Genomic DNA, 20,454 nt, shown 5'->3' with positions numbered 1-20,454 from the left:
TTAAAATTAGGCAATCTCCAAAACAAATACCATATCATCGAGTGATGAGATCTAACAATAAGGCAACGCAAATTATTATTTTTTTGTCCTTTATTCAGAGGCATTTGACAAGTGGAACTGTGTGAGGGGGTGGTGAAGGGGCACAAGCATGTTTGCAGACGGGGGGGGGGGGAGAAGGGATTTTCATGCTGTAGTTAGATCACTTTCCCAAATAAAAGGAGGGGGGGAACCCCGATCCCTGAAATCAGTCCCATAAGAGAACGTTACACAGCCAAGAAATGCTAACAGAAGAAAATGGCTACCAAGAAAACAAAATAAAACAGCAATTGAGTAGCATTTTGTGAAAGACAAAGGGAAACAAGACAGGACTTGTATCTATTTTGTAGTCGTACAAATTAGGGAAAAAAAAGGCAGGCCCTTTAAAAAGAAAAACAACTGCATTTTCTCATCAACTATTGAAAGCTAAATCAAAACAGGTGATTTGACCTTTTTTTTTCTCCACAAAACAAACAAAAAGTTCAAATACAAGGAAGCCACACCACCAAAAAGAGAAAGCAGAAAGACATGGTGATGGTCGGAGGAGTTCAATTAAGCCAAAAAGAGTACATATAAATACTGAATTTTTTTTTGGATCACTTTCGATAAATTTTCTCAATTCTAAAGAGTACATGATTTTTATTTTAAGTTTTCATTCATATGCGGGAGAGGGATTAAATTCTAACAAATAGAATGCCTCTACTTCAAATACTTGTCTAAAGAGGTAGATCAAAACAAACTGCGACGAAAAAGGAAGGGAGGGGCGTGGAGGGAGGGGGGTCATTTTAAGTATCACTTGTGCCACTCAGTTAAGCGTGATGTTAGAATGGCGCGTCCGTGTGGAAAGAAGTGTTCCGGAAGGGGAAGGGTGGGATGGGCTTGAGGTATACGTGCGCGCTGGCGCTCAGTGGGGGGCAGGGAGGGGGCGGGGGGACGCGCTTAGTGGCACAACAGCCGCCCCCACCCCGCCCCCTTTAGCTGAGGTAGACGGCGTTCTACTGTGGAAGCATGGATACACTCAACTTCTACCACAATCAACATATTTACATTCGGCATGAAGATACAAATGAAATTTTTCCGAGTCTGCTTTTTTTTGCACTTCTTATCCCTCCAAAAGTCAGTCTGTGTAACTAAAACAACGTGAACGTTCAAATCATGTTTCGCTAGAGCAACTAAAAAAGAAAAACGCATCCATCAGTGCGACTCCCCCTACCCTCACCATGCAGTGATCGACGCTAACGTAGACTTGATTTAAGTTTGCTAAGCTGGTCGGGCTCGGGCCTCGATGTCAAGACGGGAGTGCGGGCGCAAGGAGCGTGAGAGTCCACCCTGCTCTATCTAACCCGGACCACAGAAAGGAATTGTATTTGATGGACACATTAAAGTACCATTCTCGATAAAGTCAATCCCAAAGCTAAATGGCATTGCTGTAATCATGTACGGTTGGCATTGATTCGCGCGGTGTTTTGTAGTTTTCTTCAAAAAACGAGATGGTTGGACCCTCAGGGGAAAAAACTGAGGCGATTCTCTCTGGATACTCGTGTCAGCCGCCAGCTGAGGCGTGCCAACTCCGGCTCTGGGGCTGCTATGTACAAATAGACGTTATGTACAGGGTCATCTTTAGTCACTCACACACATGTACAATGCCACCATAAAGCACTAGAGTTGAAGGCAAGGGTCAGTTGGCAGCCGACCAAAATTTTAAATTTTTTCTTAAAAAAATAAAAATGTTCAAAGACTATCAGCTTTATAAAGTATACAAAATACCACAAAAGCAAAATAAAAAAAAAACGAAAGGAACATTTTTTTTCTTATATAGTTATATATATAATCATTTTTTTTCTCTTCTGAGGTACTAGATCCTGAGGTAGTTAAGTAAAATGCATATTAAATTGGTTTTCCTGGGCAGCAGCATTTCAGCACCATTTCCCAAAGTGTCAGTCACGGCGCTGCCCTCACCTCTAAATATATATATAGATATATATGTGTGTGTGTATGTATGTATATATTTATATATATATTTTCATCTATTTATTTAGGACTATCTATAAAATGCATCCGAATTTATAAAATGCCACTTTCATTAGACGGGCAGGACACCCACTTTATAATCTACCCCTTTAGGGGTCCTGGCCTCAAACAATCTTTCCCCTAAACATGGCCCTACCAATTTGAGCCAACTCTTCCCCCCCCCCCCCAAATAAACCTCTGGCGGCCCCAACAGGACCGTGAGAGCAATGCCTTTTTTTTTTTCCTTTCAACTCATGAGAAAGCTTCATTAACCAATTAAACACTGAAAAGTATCAACCAAATCTGAAGTCAACCAAAACATCTTTGTCGGGTTTGGAGTACCGCACCAAAGAGGTGACAGGCGGGGGATCCTCATTTCTTCTTTGTGTTGCAAGAGTTTAAAATTAAAAAACAAAAAAATGGGGGTAGAGGAAAAAAAAAAAAAAAAGATAGACACGCCCTTGGGGGGAGGAGGAGAGCGGTCGAGGGGGTGCGTACAAGTGAGGGCAAGGTGACGACGGGAGCCCTCCGATACATTCCTACAGTGATGCAGAGAGGTGAGGTTGGTGGAGGTTTAGAGAAGAGGAGTCGGAGGAGGAGGAGTAAAAGGGGGGTGGAGGGGTCTCTTAGCCACACTTCAAGTGAGGCATGGGGAGGGGGGGGCTGGATGTTTTGGTAGGCTTCTAATAACCTTTGACCCCTGAGATGAGCGTTCATAACACCTCGTCGTCGAACCCCTGGACTCCACCGCATCCGTCCAAGCCAACCGTCTTCACGAGTCAGGTGGCTTCAGTCACCGTTTCCTCCAGAGCACGCTGGGACGTTACTTCCTGCGGGGCAGCGGAGGCTGTTGGCCCCCGGGCGCCGGCTTGGGCTGCTGCTGTCTTCTCACCTGAGCCAGGATCTCCTGAATCTTCCTTTGGGCCAGCTGGAGGACGAAATAGTCCATGTTAAATGTACGCCTTGCTGTGATTTTTCAAGCAGTAACTTGTAACTCGATGCAACTTTTAACCCAGCGTTAGCATAATTGACTCCTAGCAGTGCGCGTTGGGGAGGATGCACTTTGAACGACAGCGTCTAGCTGCCCCGCAAAAAAAAAGACTTTCAAAAAATGATTTCCTAAGTAACAAACTCAAATTAATTGGGAAAAAAATGCTACAGCCATTGTGGGGGGGAAAAAAAAAATCCTCATCTATAGTCACAAGTTCCGGATAGTGACCATAACGGACATACGATGACAATTGAAGGAAATTAGCATCCCCGCCCCCACAAGGTATGGCTGATGTTACTACAGATCCTCATTGTCAACTCCCTTTGTAATAAATGCTGTACATTGGCTAATAGGAAAGTAGTAATTGGTGTTTTTACAGGTTTTGAAGCAGCAACAACCCGGAATCCTTACACTTCCAGTGCATTAAAAAAAAAAAATAATAATAATAATAATCTATACACCATGTATTTTTAAAGGGTAATGTTCCAAATTTGAAATCATAGTAGAGGGTATATTTAAACGTTTTTACTTGCGCATTTTCACTATTGACAATAACATTGATCTTTATTCAAAGTAAATTCTGTCAAATACAACTTCGCAAAGAAGACCCACCTGACATGCAAAGAAGTGCCCACTGATCTTGACGATGACCTGGTCGTTCTCGTCTGGGGTCTGGTCCCTGGGCACCACCACTTCAGCGCAGGTCAGGTTCTGTAACTCGTTTACCTACGACACATCACAACAATCATTAAAACCGCGCAACGCATTCGATGGGCCCTACGTGCCTTTCAGTTACCGTTTTTCCACCCTTTCCGATGACGCGGCCAGCAGCGAAGGAGGGCACCTTGATGTGGGCCTCCAGTTTCACCTCCTCTTTAGGTCCGAAGAAGTTCTCCTCCTTCAGCTTGCCGAAGATGCGACATTGAGCCTGCCGCACAACAGGGGAAACGCAGCAATTAACCTGGGCAAATAAGCTTTAAAGAGACCTCCGTTTATTCATCCATGCGGGCGTACAACACCTTAAACTGAGCCTCTGGCGGTCCGACAATAATGACCATCCTCTGTTTGGGATCCATTCCTTCTGCGGGGGCGATCTGAAAGAGATGCGACATTAGGCGACCGTTCACTTCAAATACACGTTTTGAGCAAATGCTGGATTATTTTAAGATTCGTGGCCGACTCACTTTGATGGAAGCGCCGGCAAAATGCGACAGCTGCTTGATGTGTTGACCCTGTTTTCCAATGATGGCTCCCACAGCAAGCGCAGGGATAAACAGGTGGACCGTTTCCGACTCTGGGTGTCCCTGTTGAGTGGGAACATATTATTGGTAATTGAGCCGGGATGCTGTCGCTCAAAGCACCACTGAGGATCTGGCTTGCTCTTTGCAATGATTCTGTTACAGTTAGTCAAATAGCACCACTGCTTCTGCCAATGTACTTAAAAGATACAAATACCATGCCAACATATCAAGTACGGTATTTATAATATTTATAAAAAAAAAAAAGTGTCAGTTTCCCAATTCAGAGTTTTAAAAAAGCTATTCAACCAAAGCAACAGGTGGCGCTATAACGCAACTTTAAGGCCAGATCAGTCTTAAGAAAAGCATGAGGGAAATGAATTGAAGTTACTCCTAAACATTACATATGTACAATTTGACCAACCATTTTCAGTAAACATTTAAAATCTCAAAGTACTCAAACCCATATCAGGGTTATTATATTTCAGAATTTTCAGTTCAGTTGGTTTATTTGTTATGAGTTTTTTTTTTTTTTTTTTTTTAAATTCAGTTAGTTTTTATTAGTTTTCAGGGCGATTCTGTTTAACTTTATTAGTTTTAGTTATTTTTTTTTACGTGTATTCTGTTTAACATTTAATACATGGTAAAATGAAAAAAGTAATATTTCTTACCTAGTGTTGCATTTCAGCTGAGTTAAATGAAAAACTAGGAGAGCCGAGCCATTGGAGCCAAAAGTCAAGCAGGCAAAATTGTCGCCTAGGAAAGACGTCATCTGAAGGTGCTTTTCTATTGGCTGTTGCTAGATGACATCACTTCCGTGTGAAACCCCAAAGGCTCATGTATTAATTTTATTACCAAAGACTAAAACCAAGAACATTTTCGCTATAATTATAGTTCGTTTTGTAAACTTAAAATGTAGTTTCAATTAGTTTTTTTTTTTTTTTTTAAAGCATTTTGATTTTATTTTGTTAACGATTTTTTTTTTTTTTTTTTTAGTACGGTAACTTATTTCGTTAGTTCGTTAACTAAAATAACCTTGACCCATATTGAGAAAGCTGCACATACTTCTAAAAAGGTTTTCATGTGGACAGTTTTTTTTTTCTTCTTTTAAAGCATAATGACTTTCGAATCGGATCTCAATAATTGCTTCTGGATCATCTGACACTTGAATATAATAACAGATGCTCCCATGCAAAACGCCACAGCGCATCACTCGCTCCTACTCAAAGACACAACCAGCTTTCCCCAGTGCTCAAGTCAATCACACACTCAAACATTATAGATTTTGGATTGAGACCAATACACCAATCAATACGCCAGCTCAGGGCCAACAACTTGCTTTGACTGCCTTCATGTCAAGGTACTTCTCCTTATCTCGAGCTCGACTAAAACACATACAGCAAGAAGCCAAGGAGCTGCTGGTATAGGTTAAAGGTCGCACATGGATGAGGGCCTGAAAGCTCAAGAGGTCGAGGGGCAGCTAGAGACTGTTAGATGCAAGCCACCGTGTCAAGCGAGCAGCCACAAGCCGTGCAAAGCTCTTTGGGACAGGTGGACTTACGGCGAGGGGCTGGCTGCTCGCCGACATCATAGAAGCCCAAAACGGACCCTCGCCCCCGTAAGGACTGCACTACAGGAAGAGAGAAACATCAAACGGGATTGCTAGGAACTAACAAATGACAGATATCTCACTGGCCCGACCCAATCGCGCCCGAGTGAGTCAAAGCACCTGCTCGTGCGGCATGATCACAGTCGACACGACGCGCTAATAAACGGCATTTGACAGGCTTGTCACTTACTCCAAACGCTGAGCCGCCAGCTCCGGGAGGAGGGACATGGGACATGGATGGACCCATGCCAGGTGTGCCGCTGGGGAACAAACCCAGCGCGTTCAAGTTTAAGCCGGGGATCAGGTTGGACTGGAGCTGCAGAGAGAGGACGTTTCGGTGATTGGATTCAATTTAGGGGTGCTTGATCACCCCCCAAAAAGGTGAACCCAAAAAAATAAAAAAAATCTTTATGCAGCTCTACTAGTCTCAACACGGCATTCTGATTAACATTACCTTGTGGAATATGTGTTAAGCAGTCAAATCCGCCTGTTTTTATCCATGTCAGTGGACGGCCATTTTGCCCCTGCTGACACAGCTCACCTGGTTTTTGAAGTCAAGCTGTGATTGGTCATTATCTGTGCAAGTGTTAGCAACTGCGATGTCATTTTCAGTCAACAGCAAGTGACAAAATGGCCACTCCCCCGTTGGATAAAAACAGGTGGATTCCACTCACATTCCAAAAACACAATATTAATCACAATAGCCGTCTTTACACTAGCGGGGGCACAAACAACATTTTGTAAAAAATAATAATTTGGACTTTGACTAAAATATCACTCACGTTCATGGCAGCCATGTCGCTCTCATACGACTCTCGAATCTTCTTCATCACTTCCTCCTCGGCTCTCGCGCATGCCTCGATGGAGCCCTTCACTGTGATGGTCCGCTCGGGGTTGTACAGAGTCAGATCCTGTAGACTGCACACATCCAGCAGTGTGAGAATATTAACTTGAAGAGCAAGCAAGCCTCGTGTGGCAAGTATTAAGAAGATCTTACGGCGAGATGGTGATTTTGGTCCCTGTATCCTGCTCAATTTTCTTCAGGTTTCGCCCTTCCTTGCCGATTAATCTTCCTACAAAGGTGTTGTGTACTAGAACCTTCAGTGGGATCTCCTCAGTACTGCAAGACAAACATGATACATTTACAATAAACATGAGTTGACACAGGACCCCAACTGATGTGCGTGTCTATTTTTAGACTTCTAGCGGCCTTGTTTACTTAAGAGGAGAAATGGTCTAAAATGATGTCAAATGCTTACATTCCGAGTGTCTAATGAGGGTGCAAACTCACAACTTTGTGTCTAGTGCTTCCTTCTGCATGATCTCCATTAGGGTTCTGCAGGCGTTCGAACAACCTTCAGCTGTGGAGTGAATCGTGATGGGCTTCTCTGCGGCACCTGCATTCTCTTTCCTGTGAATGTCAATCCTGGAAGGAAGGATTAAAAGCGATGAGATTCCTCGCAGCACAGCAAAAACAACCAAACTCCTCCTCTCGCCACTAACTTTGAGTGGGTCTGTTTTGTGACGTTGCGGATCGTGGCGCCTTCCTTGCCGATGATCGCCCCGACGAACTGCGTGGGCACCAGCATGCGCAGCGGGATGTCCGACTGCACTTTGGGCCGGGCGCCGAGGCTCGGCGAGCCCGACCGCGGCGGCCCGCGAGAGTTGAAGCCTCTCCGACCTCCTGCCGGAGGACCCTCTGGTGCTGCGTTCTCGTCAGGGATGTAAGACACCTTCAAAGCGCAGTTCTCCATCATGGAGCCGTTGAGCTTCTCAATTGCCCTAAGAAGCAAAGAGACGCCGTTTAATTGCATTGGAGAGGATATGAATTAAGAGTGCAGGGAGTAAACAAAATCTGATTAAACTGTAGGATAGTGTTTGAATTAGATCCCTTTTTAACATCTGAGAGGATACAAGCAGTAGCGTAAAGCTCGAGCGGCAACATGTGCCTTGTTTACTTAACACAAAGATTAAAAATCTGTGGTATCTAAAGATGGAGTGTGTGTTAATCAATAAATTATGTACATCTTGCCCAAAGTAAAGTCTCCTAGTAAGGAGAGTGTGACAGAAAACGGATGGCTGGACAACATACGCTTCAAACGGGAGGAGGTGAAGTAAAAAATGTTTTGGAAAATAATATGCTCTGTGGCCCCACTAGTCTAAACACTGTATTCTGATTAATATTGCATTCATGGAACATAGCAAAATCCATCTCGGGGCGGCCATTTTGCCACTTGCTGTCAACTGAAAATGACGTCACAGTGCTTCAGGGCTCAGGTAATGACCAATCACGACTCAGCTGGTAAACGTCACGCGATCAAACTCAGAAAGCGGGTGAGTCGAGATTGGTCGTCAGTGAGCCCCAAGCAACTGTGATGTCATTTTTGGCAAAATGGCTGCCATCTGAGATGGATAAAAACAGGTGGGATTTTGCTGCTAAATTCACATCCCACAAACGCAATACTAAAGGGGAAGTCAACCCCAAAAATGTTTTGACAATAATATGTTCTATGCAGCCCCACTGGTCTAAATATGGTATTTCTGGTTAATATTGCATTTGTGAAATACGAGTTAAGCAGCAAAAATCCAGCCGTGTTTATCCATCTCAGGGGGCTGCCATTTTGCCACTTGCTGTCAATTGAAGATGACATCGGAGTTGCTCAGGGCTCAGGCAACAACCAATCACGGCTCACCCGTTATCTGAAGCTGAGCTGTGATTGGTTGTTACCTGAGACCTGAGCAACATTGATGTCATTTTCAGTCGACAGCGGCAAAATGGTCGCTCCCTAAGGTGGATAAAAACGGCTGGATTTTGCTTCATAACTCTTATTCCACGAATGTCATATTAATCAGAAAGTCATGTTTAGACTAGCGAGGTCACATAACATTATTGTCAAGAAATGTTTTAAGTCGACTTCACCTTTAATAAGAATGCCGTGTTTAGAGTAGTTGTGACGCATAGAACATATTGTAAACATTTTTTTATTTTTTTTTTTTACTTTACTTGCCCTTAAAACCCTAAATCCAATCAATAATTTTCTTTGCAATATATTATGACTAGTGGGAAAAGAAAAAAATGGGCTATGCATGCAATGCATAGTGATAAGCAGAACAATTTTGTGTATCGAACTTTGATGAAATTTTAATCCAGTGGTGAGGGTTTTTTTTCTAATGTAAAATATATGCCATGGCTCAATAAATGTTGGGAAACATTGGGCTAAGAATACATTTCGGCCCCGTTTTAGCAAGTGAAGCCGCTTGTTTTTGTCAACCTTGATTTATACACAGATTGCTCTGATGCTGGGACAAATGCAATACATTTACAGTAACAATTCCATATAACATTACGTGAACTACTCTTCAAGCAAGTGTGATTTATGTACACTAGGGGGCACTAAATGGCAAATTTAACCCTTTTTGATTCAATCACATTGGCTTTCCTGCCATCGCATTTGTCAACTTGAATTTTAATGAATTAAGTGTACTGTGAAAGACGATGACAATTATTTCTAGGAGTTTGGAAGGGACCATGCATGCGCGTGTGTGTACTCACTGTCTGGCCTGGTCCTTGGCTGCATATCGAACATTGACAACTGCAGTCTCCGTGTCAGTGTTGACTGTGAAGGAGCACACAACAGACACATTCACTCATCATCGACCATTTAATAGCCTCACATGGAACTCAATTATATATATATATATATATATATATATATATATATATATATACATATATATACATATATATATATATATACATATATATATATATATATATATATATATATACATATATATATACATATATATATATATATATACATATATATATACATATATATATATACATATATATACATATATATATACATATATACATATACATATATATATATATATATATATATATATATATATATATATATACATATATATATACATATATATATACATATATATATATATATATATATATATATATATATATATATATATATATATATATAAATAAATAAATAAATAAATAAATAAATAGGACCTTCTGAAGTTCTACACATTTAGCAACCTCTAAATCACAAATGCGTATTCACCTTGTTCACAGCATTCTACAGCACCATACTGGGCCAGCACGCCATCCAAGACCTGTGAAAAGGAAAGCCGTAATTAGGATGACGGTGGGCTTTGACTGGTACCTTTTGTTGTTGAGGGTAAGACCATCCACGGGAACTGGTTTAGATGAGCCACATTAAAACGCCATAGGAGTTTATATAGGTACAACATACCATTTTTTTTGGAGGGGGCTGGGAGAGCATCCAATAATTAATTTTTGTTGGATCATTCTAAAACATTTTGCACAATAAATAAGTGAATCTATAATCAAGGACCACTACCAAATAATCTAAAAGCTAAAATCACAGCTAAATAATACCAACATTTAAAAAAAAAAAAAAAAAAAAAGCAGACATTTTATACAGTGATTTTATTATATTGTATAAGTGCATTTAATGTTACGGCTGGTGAATGTTGAATGGGCTGCTTTGGTTGAATGTATCCTACAAACGAGCTAACATTCGCATTGTATGGCAACTGGGGGGGAGGGGGCTGCTCCTTTCGAAAATCTCTGCTATGGAGCGACGCATCAAGTTGGCCACCTGGAGACCACGGGATTTGAATTCATTGATTTGGTCAACTGTGGGCGAGAGGGGGAGCAAAGGATCCAAGCAGCGCCGAGACCTTTGACCATGCTCTGTTGAACCCGAGGCCACACCCCCAAAGAGCTCAACCCCACTTTCTAGCCAACAAGACAGCACCCCCCCCCCCCCCCATTCCACGCACACACACACCCCTGAGGCAACCCACCAACCAAGCAGCCTCCCGCCTCCCCTGCCATGTCAACTCCAAGTCATTGGCTGCGCCTCCAATGAAATGCGGGCGCCTGACGCCGGCTGCTGGCTGGCCGGGCCGCCTGTCGCTCTGCCGGGACCGGCCAATGAGAATCCAGGCCATTCAGGAAAAGGGTGGGGTGCATTCCAGCAGAAAGAAGGAGCTGGGGGAGGGGTGCGAGCTCATGCTACACATTCTGTGAATCAGAGCACATGGACGGGAAGGAAATGGTCCAGGCCCACCCACCCACTACAGCTTGTGAACACGCCACTATTCTCACTAGCACGCTCACGCTGAGGGGCTGCACGCACCGCCGCCATTGTCTAATCTACCTGATAAGATACATACAGGGCCTTGGCATCAAAAGATCCCAGATTAGCCTATTTTTTTCCCCTCTAACCCTCCCCCTTCCTCCCAAGGGAGAGGGAGACCTCCTCGTCACCTTTGGAGAAGGCAACCAGCTCCCCAGGCTACATGCTAGCAACACGTGTGGAGCTACAGTTTTAGCGACATGCGCGGAGGCGACGCCAGCCCACGGTTTCAAGAAAATACACGCCAAGCACGGTCTACGGCCATTTAATGGCAGGCTGAAATTGTAAAATCATCACATCATGGTTACCATATGAACAAGTGTGTCATTGAGGAAATTGTGAATTATTCTTTCCCAAATGGAACAATAAACTGAGCAGACTATCCACGGCAGTGAGGAGTTGGAAGGCACGGTTGGTGACTTAAGACAGATAGTCAGCTATATACAGGAGTTTAAAAAAAACAAACACTACAATTAATTGAAGCTTTACCTTTCAGATATATTTCTGTAAGGCAAGTATATTGACGTGGTCTTCAAAGTGAAGCCAGGATGGGAAAAATAAGCGGAATTTAAATGTAACACTTTTGCCCGGAAGGACACATGCACCGCTCGCACAGATTGTTGCTCAATTCATACCAGTTTTTATTGTTGTTGGAGGGTGGAAGAGGATTTCCAAGATCAAACTGTACCACTAGTTAAAACATACTGTTCATTAGTGTGTTTGCTTTATAATTTTTATAGGTTGCTTTCTGCCTAAAGATGTGTTTTTTTTAAATACACAATCCTGACATAAACTGCACATATATTTTTGCGTCATAATACAACAACCCCAGAACCTTTTAAAATGATCTTGTAGTGGTAAAGGACGCAAGCATACAAAAAAATGGTACCCTTTAATTTTGCACAATTCTATACCAGTAAACATGAAAGAACCCAAGTAGTTAATATACAGTCCTATAATAGCTCCGAAACACGTCTTTTTTCCCCCTCTTTTGTATTTAATATTTTTTTAATCTCAGTCAGGCACATCGTCTCTTTCTCTCTCACACAGACACACACACACACACACACACACACACACACACAAACCCCTCCCTGACTGTTGATGTTTCTACATTAAATTCATTCATGAATTGGGAATGGGCACCAAGTGGTAAAACAACAAAAGTTATTTCAGGGAAAAAAACTATAGCTCTTGCCTTGGCCCAGACAATCAGATTTTTTTTATATATATCTTTTTAGATAATTTAATTAATCAGATTTTTTTCTGTATGTGTGCACACACACACACACACACACACACACACACACCTTAAGCTTCAACACCAGCACTGTCATTAATTCTGAAACACATGACGTGGTTTAGCTCATGAAACAAGACGCACCATACAAAGTGTGAGCCAAGATGTATCTCTGCAAATTTCTCCTAAAATACAACCAACATGTTCCTCTCCAGATTTGTTGTGCATTAAAAAAAAAAATCTGCGGCTCAAAATTTGAGCGTCACAATGTCAAATCATTTGTTCCAACCACAGTTGGCCCACTACTTTGTGAGCTCGCTTGGCCTGAGCTTGAGGTGCAGCCATGTGCAAACCGATCAAGCATGTGCTACGTCCAAACGCCCCCCCCCCCCCCCCAAAAAAAAAGGGTACGAAAGACTACTCCAAAAGGCATATAAATAAGAAAAAGGCCAGTTGGGGTGCCCCGAGATGTACCAAAGCATAAGAACATTACAGTAGCCTGTTAGCGCTCACCTCCCACCGCATGTCAGGCGGGATGTTCCTGATCTGCAGCTTACAGCTCCTGAGGAGAGAGAAGAAGATGGTGAAGGATAGATAAATGGCGATACAACCTGAAAGAAGTTCTGACTAATAAGGTTTTTTTTTAATTCAATATTTAACACAAAAAAAAGTAGCACCAGTAATTATTATAGCCACATGAGGTCCCTCACATCCTTATGGGGGGAAAAAAAAATTGTAGTGTAATCTAATTTTCCATTGTTTGGGAGATATCTGTGTCCAGAAAGTGCAGATATGATGAGCAATTATTCACAGTATGACATCAGCAGGTGCAGAGAGACCCTCATGTTCAGAATGTTGAGATTAAATTCGATTGGGCGGTTTTAATTGAAGATGAGGGAGCTTTATTTTTAAGAAGAAAATTGTACTATGCCTGTTCGCAAAGGAGCAAAGTAAGTATATGGGAAAGACTCAAAAAACAAAAGTGAAGTCAATGATGACTCGCACTTTTCCAGGATCAACCAACTGTTGTATCGGGGGGGGGGGGCAACTTGAATGGGGAAGAATGAAATTTGTGCACTTGTGTTCATCCAGCAAAGATGAGCGGAACTAACAGTGCTGACTGCTTCGAAAGTCACGTTAGTCATTAAAAGCATTCGGGGGGACAGCAGCGCAATTAAGAGGAATACATGCGGAGACCGGACCGCGAGACTAAAAAGTAGCAATGAATGTTTGAGGCTTTGGACTGGAGTGTTTGCCTGCAGGAGGGCGTTGTATAGATGGGCGGCCACTCCAAAGTCCGCCTGCCTGTTGACAAACCTGAAGGGCCGTGATGTACATGAGGTGGCCTCATGCTCGCACAGCAATGTGGGAGACCCAAAACCAGCTCGACCAAATTTATGCACGTAATAAAAAATAAAATTAAATAAAAAGCACATTTATGAGCTAAGTTGCGTTGCTTGAGCACTTCTATTTTTTATTTTTTTATTTTAACACTCCCGTGTACGTTATTCATATTTGACACTTTGACTGCTTGAATCTCAAAATGGGTAAATGTCAAAGAAAATTCACAGATAACCTCCAAGAGGAATTCCAGGCTTTTCCGGCCAACTGTGTGCCATTCCTGGCTGATCCGTCCCACCACCAGCACCCCCCCTCCCACCTCCTCCCTCTTACCCACACATTCTGTATGCTCTGCATTGCGGTGGGAACGCCATGTGAAAAGTGCAAATGCACCAGGGCCGACCTATAGCTCCACAGACAGAAGAAGTCAGGCAGGGTTAGGAGGGTGGGGTGGACCGGACTGGAGTGGGGGTTGGGTTTGCTATACATTCCCTGGTCCCCATGCAGCCTTTGATTTGGGGATGGGTGATTGGGGTGTGGTGGTGTAGGGTGGAGGGGGGGGGGGGCTAGTCCTGTTTCAGGCAAGGGTAACAAGGGCCCACTCTACTCGGTGGGGGTGGGGCCCTGTTACCATGGACACGGACAAGTCCACTGACAGGAACATGTAGAGCTGGGCTAAAAGTGGGAGGAGGAGGAGGGGGGCAGGGAGAGGAGTGACTGGGCTCTGGTTTGTCATGTGATGGCCGAGACCAAGCCGGGCTCCTTATCTACTTTTCCAATAAACCAGCTTTGTACATGCTAACCAATGGGCCCCAAATGTTCAAAAGGATGGGAAAAGATATGCAATCCACACGTTTAAGAAAAAAAAAGAAAAAAGAAATCAAGATGGGGCCAACAATATGGCGGCACTACAATCCTACACAAGTACGTAAAGACAATGTGTGCGCAATGCTCGTCCAGCCATCAAGCTATTCAGGTATGCACCGGTTCCGACTGACTGAGAGCCACATTGGCCAGGTTTTGCCGCCCTAGCCGCCTCCCACACACACACACACACATACGCACACAGGGCCTTAAATGCTCGCTGTAAACCCCCCTCCATAAAAGAGATACACATTCAGGGCCTTGCTTTTTAGGACGACTTATTTTGCGAGCTCTCTCAGAACATTCCAATGAGTTGAATATCTTCAGTCAGACACCATAAGGTGACTCAACTGAAAAGACTGTTGCACATTTGGGTCTTCGCCGCCTAGCCAAACCTCATTCACAAAATACGGAGAAAATAAAATACAACGGCTACGTTGATGTGATGCTATGGGTAGATTGTAGGAGTCGTCATACAAGGGGCCAGATTCATAATCCACGCCACCCACGTCTCTATAATTTTTTTTTGCAGGTGGGGCCCCATGATGACCTTGTGACCCCAAATTCTTAAACCAAAGGACCATCTTTATCCCATTGTTCTCTTTCTATTTTTAAACAGACACACACAATGACTCAAATGTGTCAAAAGTGTAATAGTAAAAGCATGTGTAAAATAAAAGAAACTATGAGTTTAACAGCAGTATCGCACACACACTTCCCTCATATAGCCATGCCATTTTTTTTTTCATTCTGTACATGTGACTCAGCGGGGATTTTGGGTTGTGCCTGCTTCATTTTATCCCCCCCCCCAACACGCGCACACACACACACACATGACGCTGGGAGTTAACGCAGACCGTATATAATAATCACAAATAAAAATGCAAACGATTCATGGTTCACAGTTGTAAAATATTTTTTTTCCATTAAAACTAACAATTGGTAGCAAAAAAAAAAGACTCACTTTTCATTGATCAGTCTATTATTTTAAAAATGTTTGGTATTTTTTTACTGCATAATTTACATGTATCCTGGGATAAAAAATTTTTTTTTTTTAACACTGACTTGGTCATAAAATTAGTTTCTATTTAACACAGAAGACTTCAACATTAATCTGTCACATTTTCTCCCGATAAAACAAGTTGTGTAATTTTCCCTAACTAAAGTTAGCCATTGCTGGAGACCCGATTTATCATATTTACAATAAGCGGTGTGGAGTTTTTTTTTTAAACATTAATAAAATGTCACCACATGTTCTGTGTTAACCCCAAAATGGACACTGTACATGCTTGCATCTTTCCTGACAGTTTATAGCACTTCCCCTTTTCCTGAGGAGTCCAGAGGTTAAAGACATGGTGATTGGCCAGGCCCCCTCCTCCCATCCCTCCCCCAGCTGATATTTGCAGAATGCAAAGAATGGCCCAGCATGTGTGTGTCTGTGTATCCCATGTTGCCTATACCATCCATTTGCTCATGAAAACGAGTTTAATTTCACAGAGTAAAGGTTTTTGCAATGGGGGCTGAAATGTGACTCTGTTACTATATAAAACACACACACACAATTGACACAGACACTAGTGTGACCAAATGATTAATTTAGCACACCTATCTAATTATTTAACACAATTTTTAGCCCCATAACGTAAAAAAAAAAAAACTTTCATGACATTGTGTGTGTGTGTGTGTGTGTGTGTGTGTGTGTGTGGGGGGGGGGGGGGGTCAACTGATAAAATTGTTATCAGTTGCAGGTTATACACATCTAAAAATATTTAATATCACACACATTGTGTTATTTTTTTTTTTTGCACATTTCCAATGTGACTTAAGTCATCTTAACTTGGCAGATAATTCAAAGACACAACACGTTGCACAAAAAAACACAATAGTGTAGCCTTAATTAGAATCATTCAACACATTCAATCACAATCAAATTACAAAATGGAAACTTGGAGGGAAAAAAATGCTACCGTGGATGTGGGTGTGCCATTTTCACAAAATAAGTAAGCAAGGAGCCATTTTAGGGCAAATATGCCAAACGCAAATACAATGGGAAAGGTGGTGTGTGCAGTTGTGCAACGAGGTTCTGCGTGACTTTAGGGGCCCCAAGGCTTCCCATTCTGCTTTTAGCGTCCATCTCGTGCAAGGCGAAAAAAAAAGAAAAGGGGCGGAAGCCAGCAGTGACTGAGCAGAACCTTCAAATGGACGACTCCATGAGGCCTGTAACGTACGAGCGTTGTCTCCCTGAACTACATTTGCGTGTGCAGCCTTCACACATGAAGGCGATCTTTTTTATACCCAACTCGTGTGTGCACAAGTTTTTTTTTTTTGTTGTTGTTTTAACAACAAGTACAAGAAAAACGGGACGGTTGAGCCCAAAAGGCAGCACCCCACAGTCACGGTGGATAGGGGGGAGTAGCTCCAACAAGCCATACGCCCCTTTTCATTGACCCCCCCACGACATTTAGGGGGGGAGGGGGCGACATAAAACATACGTAAAAATAATAAACAAACTTTCAGGGGGGAAAAAAGCCACGATATAAGTTATAACCTACCTTTGACGTTTTGGCACCGAGTGTTCCACATCGAGAAGTTTCCCATGGAGTTCAACTTTACCTAAACAAAATCAAATAAAATATGAAAAAAAAAAATCATGCATTAAACGTTGCTTTTGAGGCATTTCTGCTTTCTCGTTTAATTCAATAAAACAAATCCACAGGCGTGCATGGGGGTATATTAGCAGGCAAATGTCTTTACAAGGGCGAGTTGCAACGACGAAACAGTTTCATTCAAAAACATTCGGCTAAAATATCACCCCGTTCTTGGCGAAGAGAACGAAAACATTTCATATACAAAACTGGTACACCTAGAGCAAATAAAGCAAGTGTGTGCGCCTCATAGTTGGCCTACATTTGAGCAACACAATTAAACCACCTGGTGTGTCAGCATGGGCAAAATGGCTACACAACACAACGAGCGACTTGTGACCACAGGAAAGGCTTGTGGGGTCTTTTTCAAAAGACTCTAGTGTTTTACTACTATTTGTGATGGTTGGAAAAGCTGCAACACGCTCACACACACACGACGACCTCTAACCCGAACCCAAGCAAAGGCCTGCAGCAAGGTTCGACTCCACAGCAGAATCCAGTCGAGATTATTTTTGGGGTTAATCAATTATTTTTTTTTACACTTGTTTTAAAACACACGCACACACAATGAGATGCACATATAAATAGAGCAATAAATCCCAATCATAGACAATGAACACATGCATTTCTCATAGGGACCACATACATATACACCCGAAACCCACTTTCACGCCGTTGCAAACGTCTCACCTGAAAGAACATCGATGGCCTTCATTGCAGTCTTCTCATCAGGGCAGTCCACGAAGGCATAGCCGGTTTTGACCAGAAAGGGACCACTGTGGGGAATGTTCCACGTCTCAAAGATAGTTTCGAAGTCCTCCTCGCTGGCCTCGGCGCTCACGTTGCCAATATATAGCTTATTCATGTTCAAAACCAACAACAAAAAACAAAACAAAAAAAAGAACCACCGAACGGCTCCGACAGCGGGTGTGCGGCGTTTGGAGTAGCCCCAAAACAGAAAAAAAGGAAAATAAATCCCCTTTAGTACACTACGGAGTGGACAGATAGATTTAAACTGGCAGCCTCGTAGTGGCTTCGCGCTCCCTCCTCGCCCCTCTCTCTGCCTCTTTCACCGCGCAATAAATAAACGCTTAATTATTAATCTTCCACGCTTTTCCAAACGACGATGGGCCGGCTAGGGAAGGGAAAAAAGGAGGAGAAACTACTTTGTGTCTTCCTCCGAAGAGACCGACAATGTCATACACACGCTAAGGCAGGCACCCGCCTCTGGGTCGACTCCAACCAAGAAGAAGAAGAAGAAGAGACGAAGAAGAAGGGGAGGGAAAAAATCCGCTTCTATCCGTTTTCTTTTCTTTTTTTTTTGAATGAGCCACGTGTTCAAACTACAAATCAACCGACACGTGAGGAAACCCAATTGCTCAATTAAGTGTTTGGGATTGGGGAAAATTGCTCGGGAATCTGGGGTGGGGACAGTTGAGGGGGAGTGGATGGGTTTTTTTTTTCAGGAGGGGGAGAAGAGAGGATTGGCGTAAAAAGGAAAAGAACCTGAGCAGCGTTGGGAAAAAAGAATGTTCCGTTAGAAGCTGCAGTGTCTTTACTAGAATCACATTCGTGTTGCTTTTCTCTGCGTTAAAAAAAGAAGAAGAAAAAAAAAGAAAAACTGCTTCGCTCTCATTGGTCGCTGGAGCTATAGTAAAACGTGCGCGCGCACACGCACGGCTACGCCGCTTAAGTAGAGTGATCACACACACAAGGACGAAAAGGGGGGTGGGGCCATTCATAAATGATGTTGCACTATTACATAGCTAAAATAAGACAAATATATGACATCGGGATGGGAAAAACAGATAGAGCGTGACCCGTGGTCCTCACTTGGGCCCTCGCGCAACGTGGGAATGACACGTATTCCTATTCAAATGAGGGCGTCCATTTTCCCTCACACGTCTCCCCTCCCTCAATACTCAACCAAAGTCAAACAAACTCGCCCGAGTGGACCATAACCACCCCGTGGCTATATTTAGTTGCTGTATTCATTCGGTGTAAATGCTTCCACGGTTACATTTTGCAACTAGTTTGAGCTCGGGCTCGGCCATGTGGTTCTCGGCGAAGCCTTGGCTGCCATGTTGGCTGCGAGGGGGAGGGGCATTCAAACATGGCGTCCTAACGTTCGGCCCAATGGAAACTCAAGATGAGCATTTTGAAAACGTACACATCTGTTACGTGTAGTCAAAGGTCACGACAGACAGTCCATAATATTAGGTACATTTGCACAATCTGTTGCAGTGTTTCCAAAACAATCTACACAGACTGTTTATCACAATTTATTGAGCCAAGGCTCATATCTTCCATTAGGGAAATGAGCAAAAATGACCCAAAAAGTATATTACTGAAATAATGATCAGAATGTGTGGTTGTACTGGAGGATGTTTGAATTGTGCTGCATGTCACTCTACATCCCTTGCATACATAGATGAACAAAGATACATAATTTATTGTCAATAAAATCAAAAACAATTTTCGGACCAGTTTAGCAAAAATAGTTCATAGTTAGGAATCTTTAACATGAAAGTACTGCCTTTATAAACCTACACTTTTTATGTTTTGATTGACAAGTACTAATTTAATTTGAAGGTGAGAAATGTTTCCATTATTTCATAGATATGATACTCTGTGTGATGCAGTGCAGTTCTACACTACAAAACAACAAACACAGCTCTAATAGTGTAAATCAAAACTAGTGTCAGACCGACCTTGTGCATATATAGTAAATGCTACCAACTGTCTCGTCTCAAATTCACATATAGCTTATCAGTCATTGTACAGTTTTGTACAATTGTTGTTGAACTGTTTTTGGTTTATAATTAGAATGTTTAATAATAAGTTGTCCATCTGGTGTAGCTAAATGCCTGAATATTAGAAACTGTTCTCAGTATTAGGTAATTCAGTTCAAATTTGATACACACACAAATTGTGTACGTGTATTGTGTACCACAATCAAAATTGTGTATGTAAAATTGTATGGGCTACTGCACTACTATCATTATTAAAAGAGATATAGCAAATGTGTAAGCTTGAATTAAATTGTCTTTTAGTGTATATGTAATCAAATACTGTATTGCCACTTTCTCAACTCGAATTCATGTATAAAGCAATTTTAAACATAAAGCCTCTTTACAAAGTTATGCAAATGGTGATCAGTATGTTTAATGCCTATAGTGGGTTAAAGGGATCTTTTCTATGTACATATCAATGTATTTTAAACAAGTATATAGGTGATGAATAAAAGTCAGTAATCAAAAACTGCACTTTTTTGTAGATGGGGCA

General features: G+C 42.3%; 1 protein-coding gene across 1 annotated transcript; it reads right to left on the bottom strand.

Annotated features, from left to right (window-relative positions):
- Positions 1-72: 72 nt before the first annotated feature.
- On the bottom strand, positions 73-18,739 carry igf2bp3 (insulin-like growth factor 2 mRNA binding protein 3). The gene is made up of 15 exons (XM_077547930.1): positions 17,860-18,739; positions 17,077-17,137; positions 12,833-12,881; positions 9,976-10,027; positions 9,438-9,501; positions 7,388-7,666; positions 7,176-7,310; positions 6,882-7,004; positions 6,667-6,802; positions 6,075-6,200; positions 4,222-4,341; positions 4,057-4,131; positions 3,834-3,965; positions 3,650-3,763; positions 73-2,974 (listed from the first exon to the last, which is right to left on the bottom strand). Exons 1-15 carry the CDS (start codon positions 18,032-18,034, stop codon positions 2,870-2,872), a joined length of 1,746 nt encoding a protein of 581 aa, XP_077404056.1. The 5' UTR covers positions 18,035-18,739; the 3' UTR covers positions 73-2,869.
- Positions 18,740-20,454: the final 1,715 nt, after the last annotated feature.

Source organism: Vanacampus margaritifer, chromosome 17 (genome assembly GCF_051991255.1).
Source record: "Vanacampus margaritifer isolate UIUO_Vmar chromosome 17, RoL_Vmar_1.0, whole genome shotgun sequence".
Lineage (NCBI taxonomy): Eukaryota > Metazoa > Chordata > Actinopteri > Syngnathiformes > Syngnathidae > Vanacampus > Vanacampus margaritifer.
This window is presented reverse-complemented; position numbering and strand designations above follow the sequence as displayed.

What these genes read in the sequence shown, in the direction of transcription:
- igf2bp3 (XM_077547930.1), bottom strand. Translation starts at nt 18,034, where the DNA reads ATGAATAAGCTATATATTGGCAACGTGAGCGCCGAGGCCAGCGAGGAG. An exon ending in GGCCATCGATGTTCTTTCAG is followed by an intron (nt 17,138 to 17,859) that starts GTGAGACGTTTG and finishes GATTTTGTTTAG; the next exon opens with GTAAAGTTGAACTCCATGGG. An exon ending in GGCACTTCTTTGCATGTCAG is followed by an intron (nt 2,975 to 3,649) that starts GTGGGTCTTCTT and finishes TTCGTCCTCCAG; the next exon opens with CTGGCCCAAAGGAAGATTCA.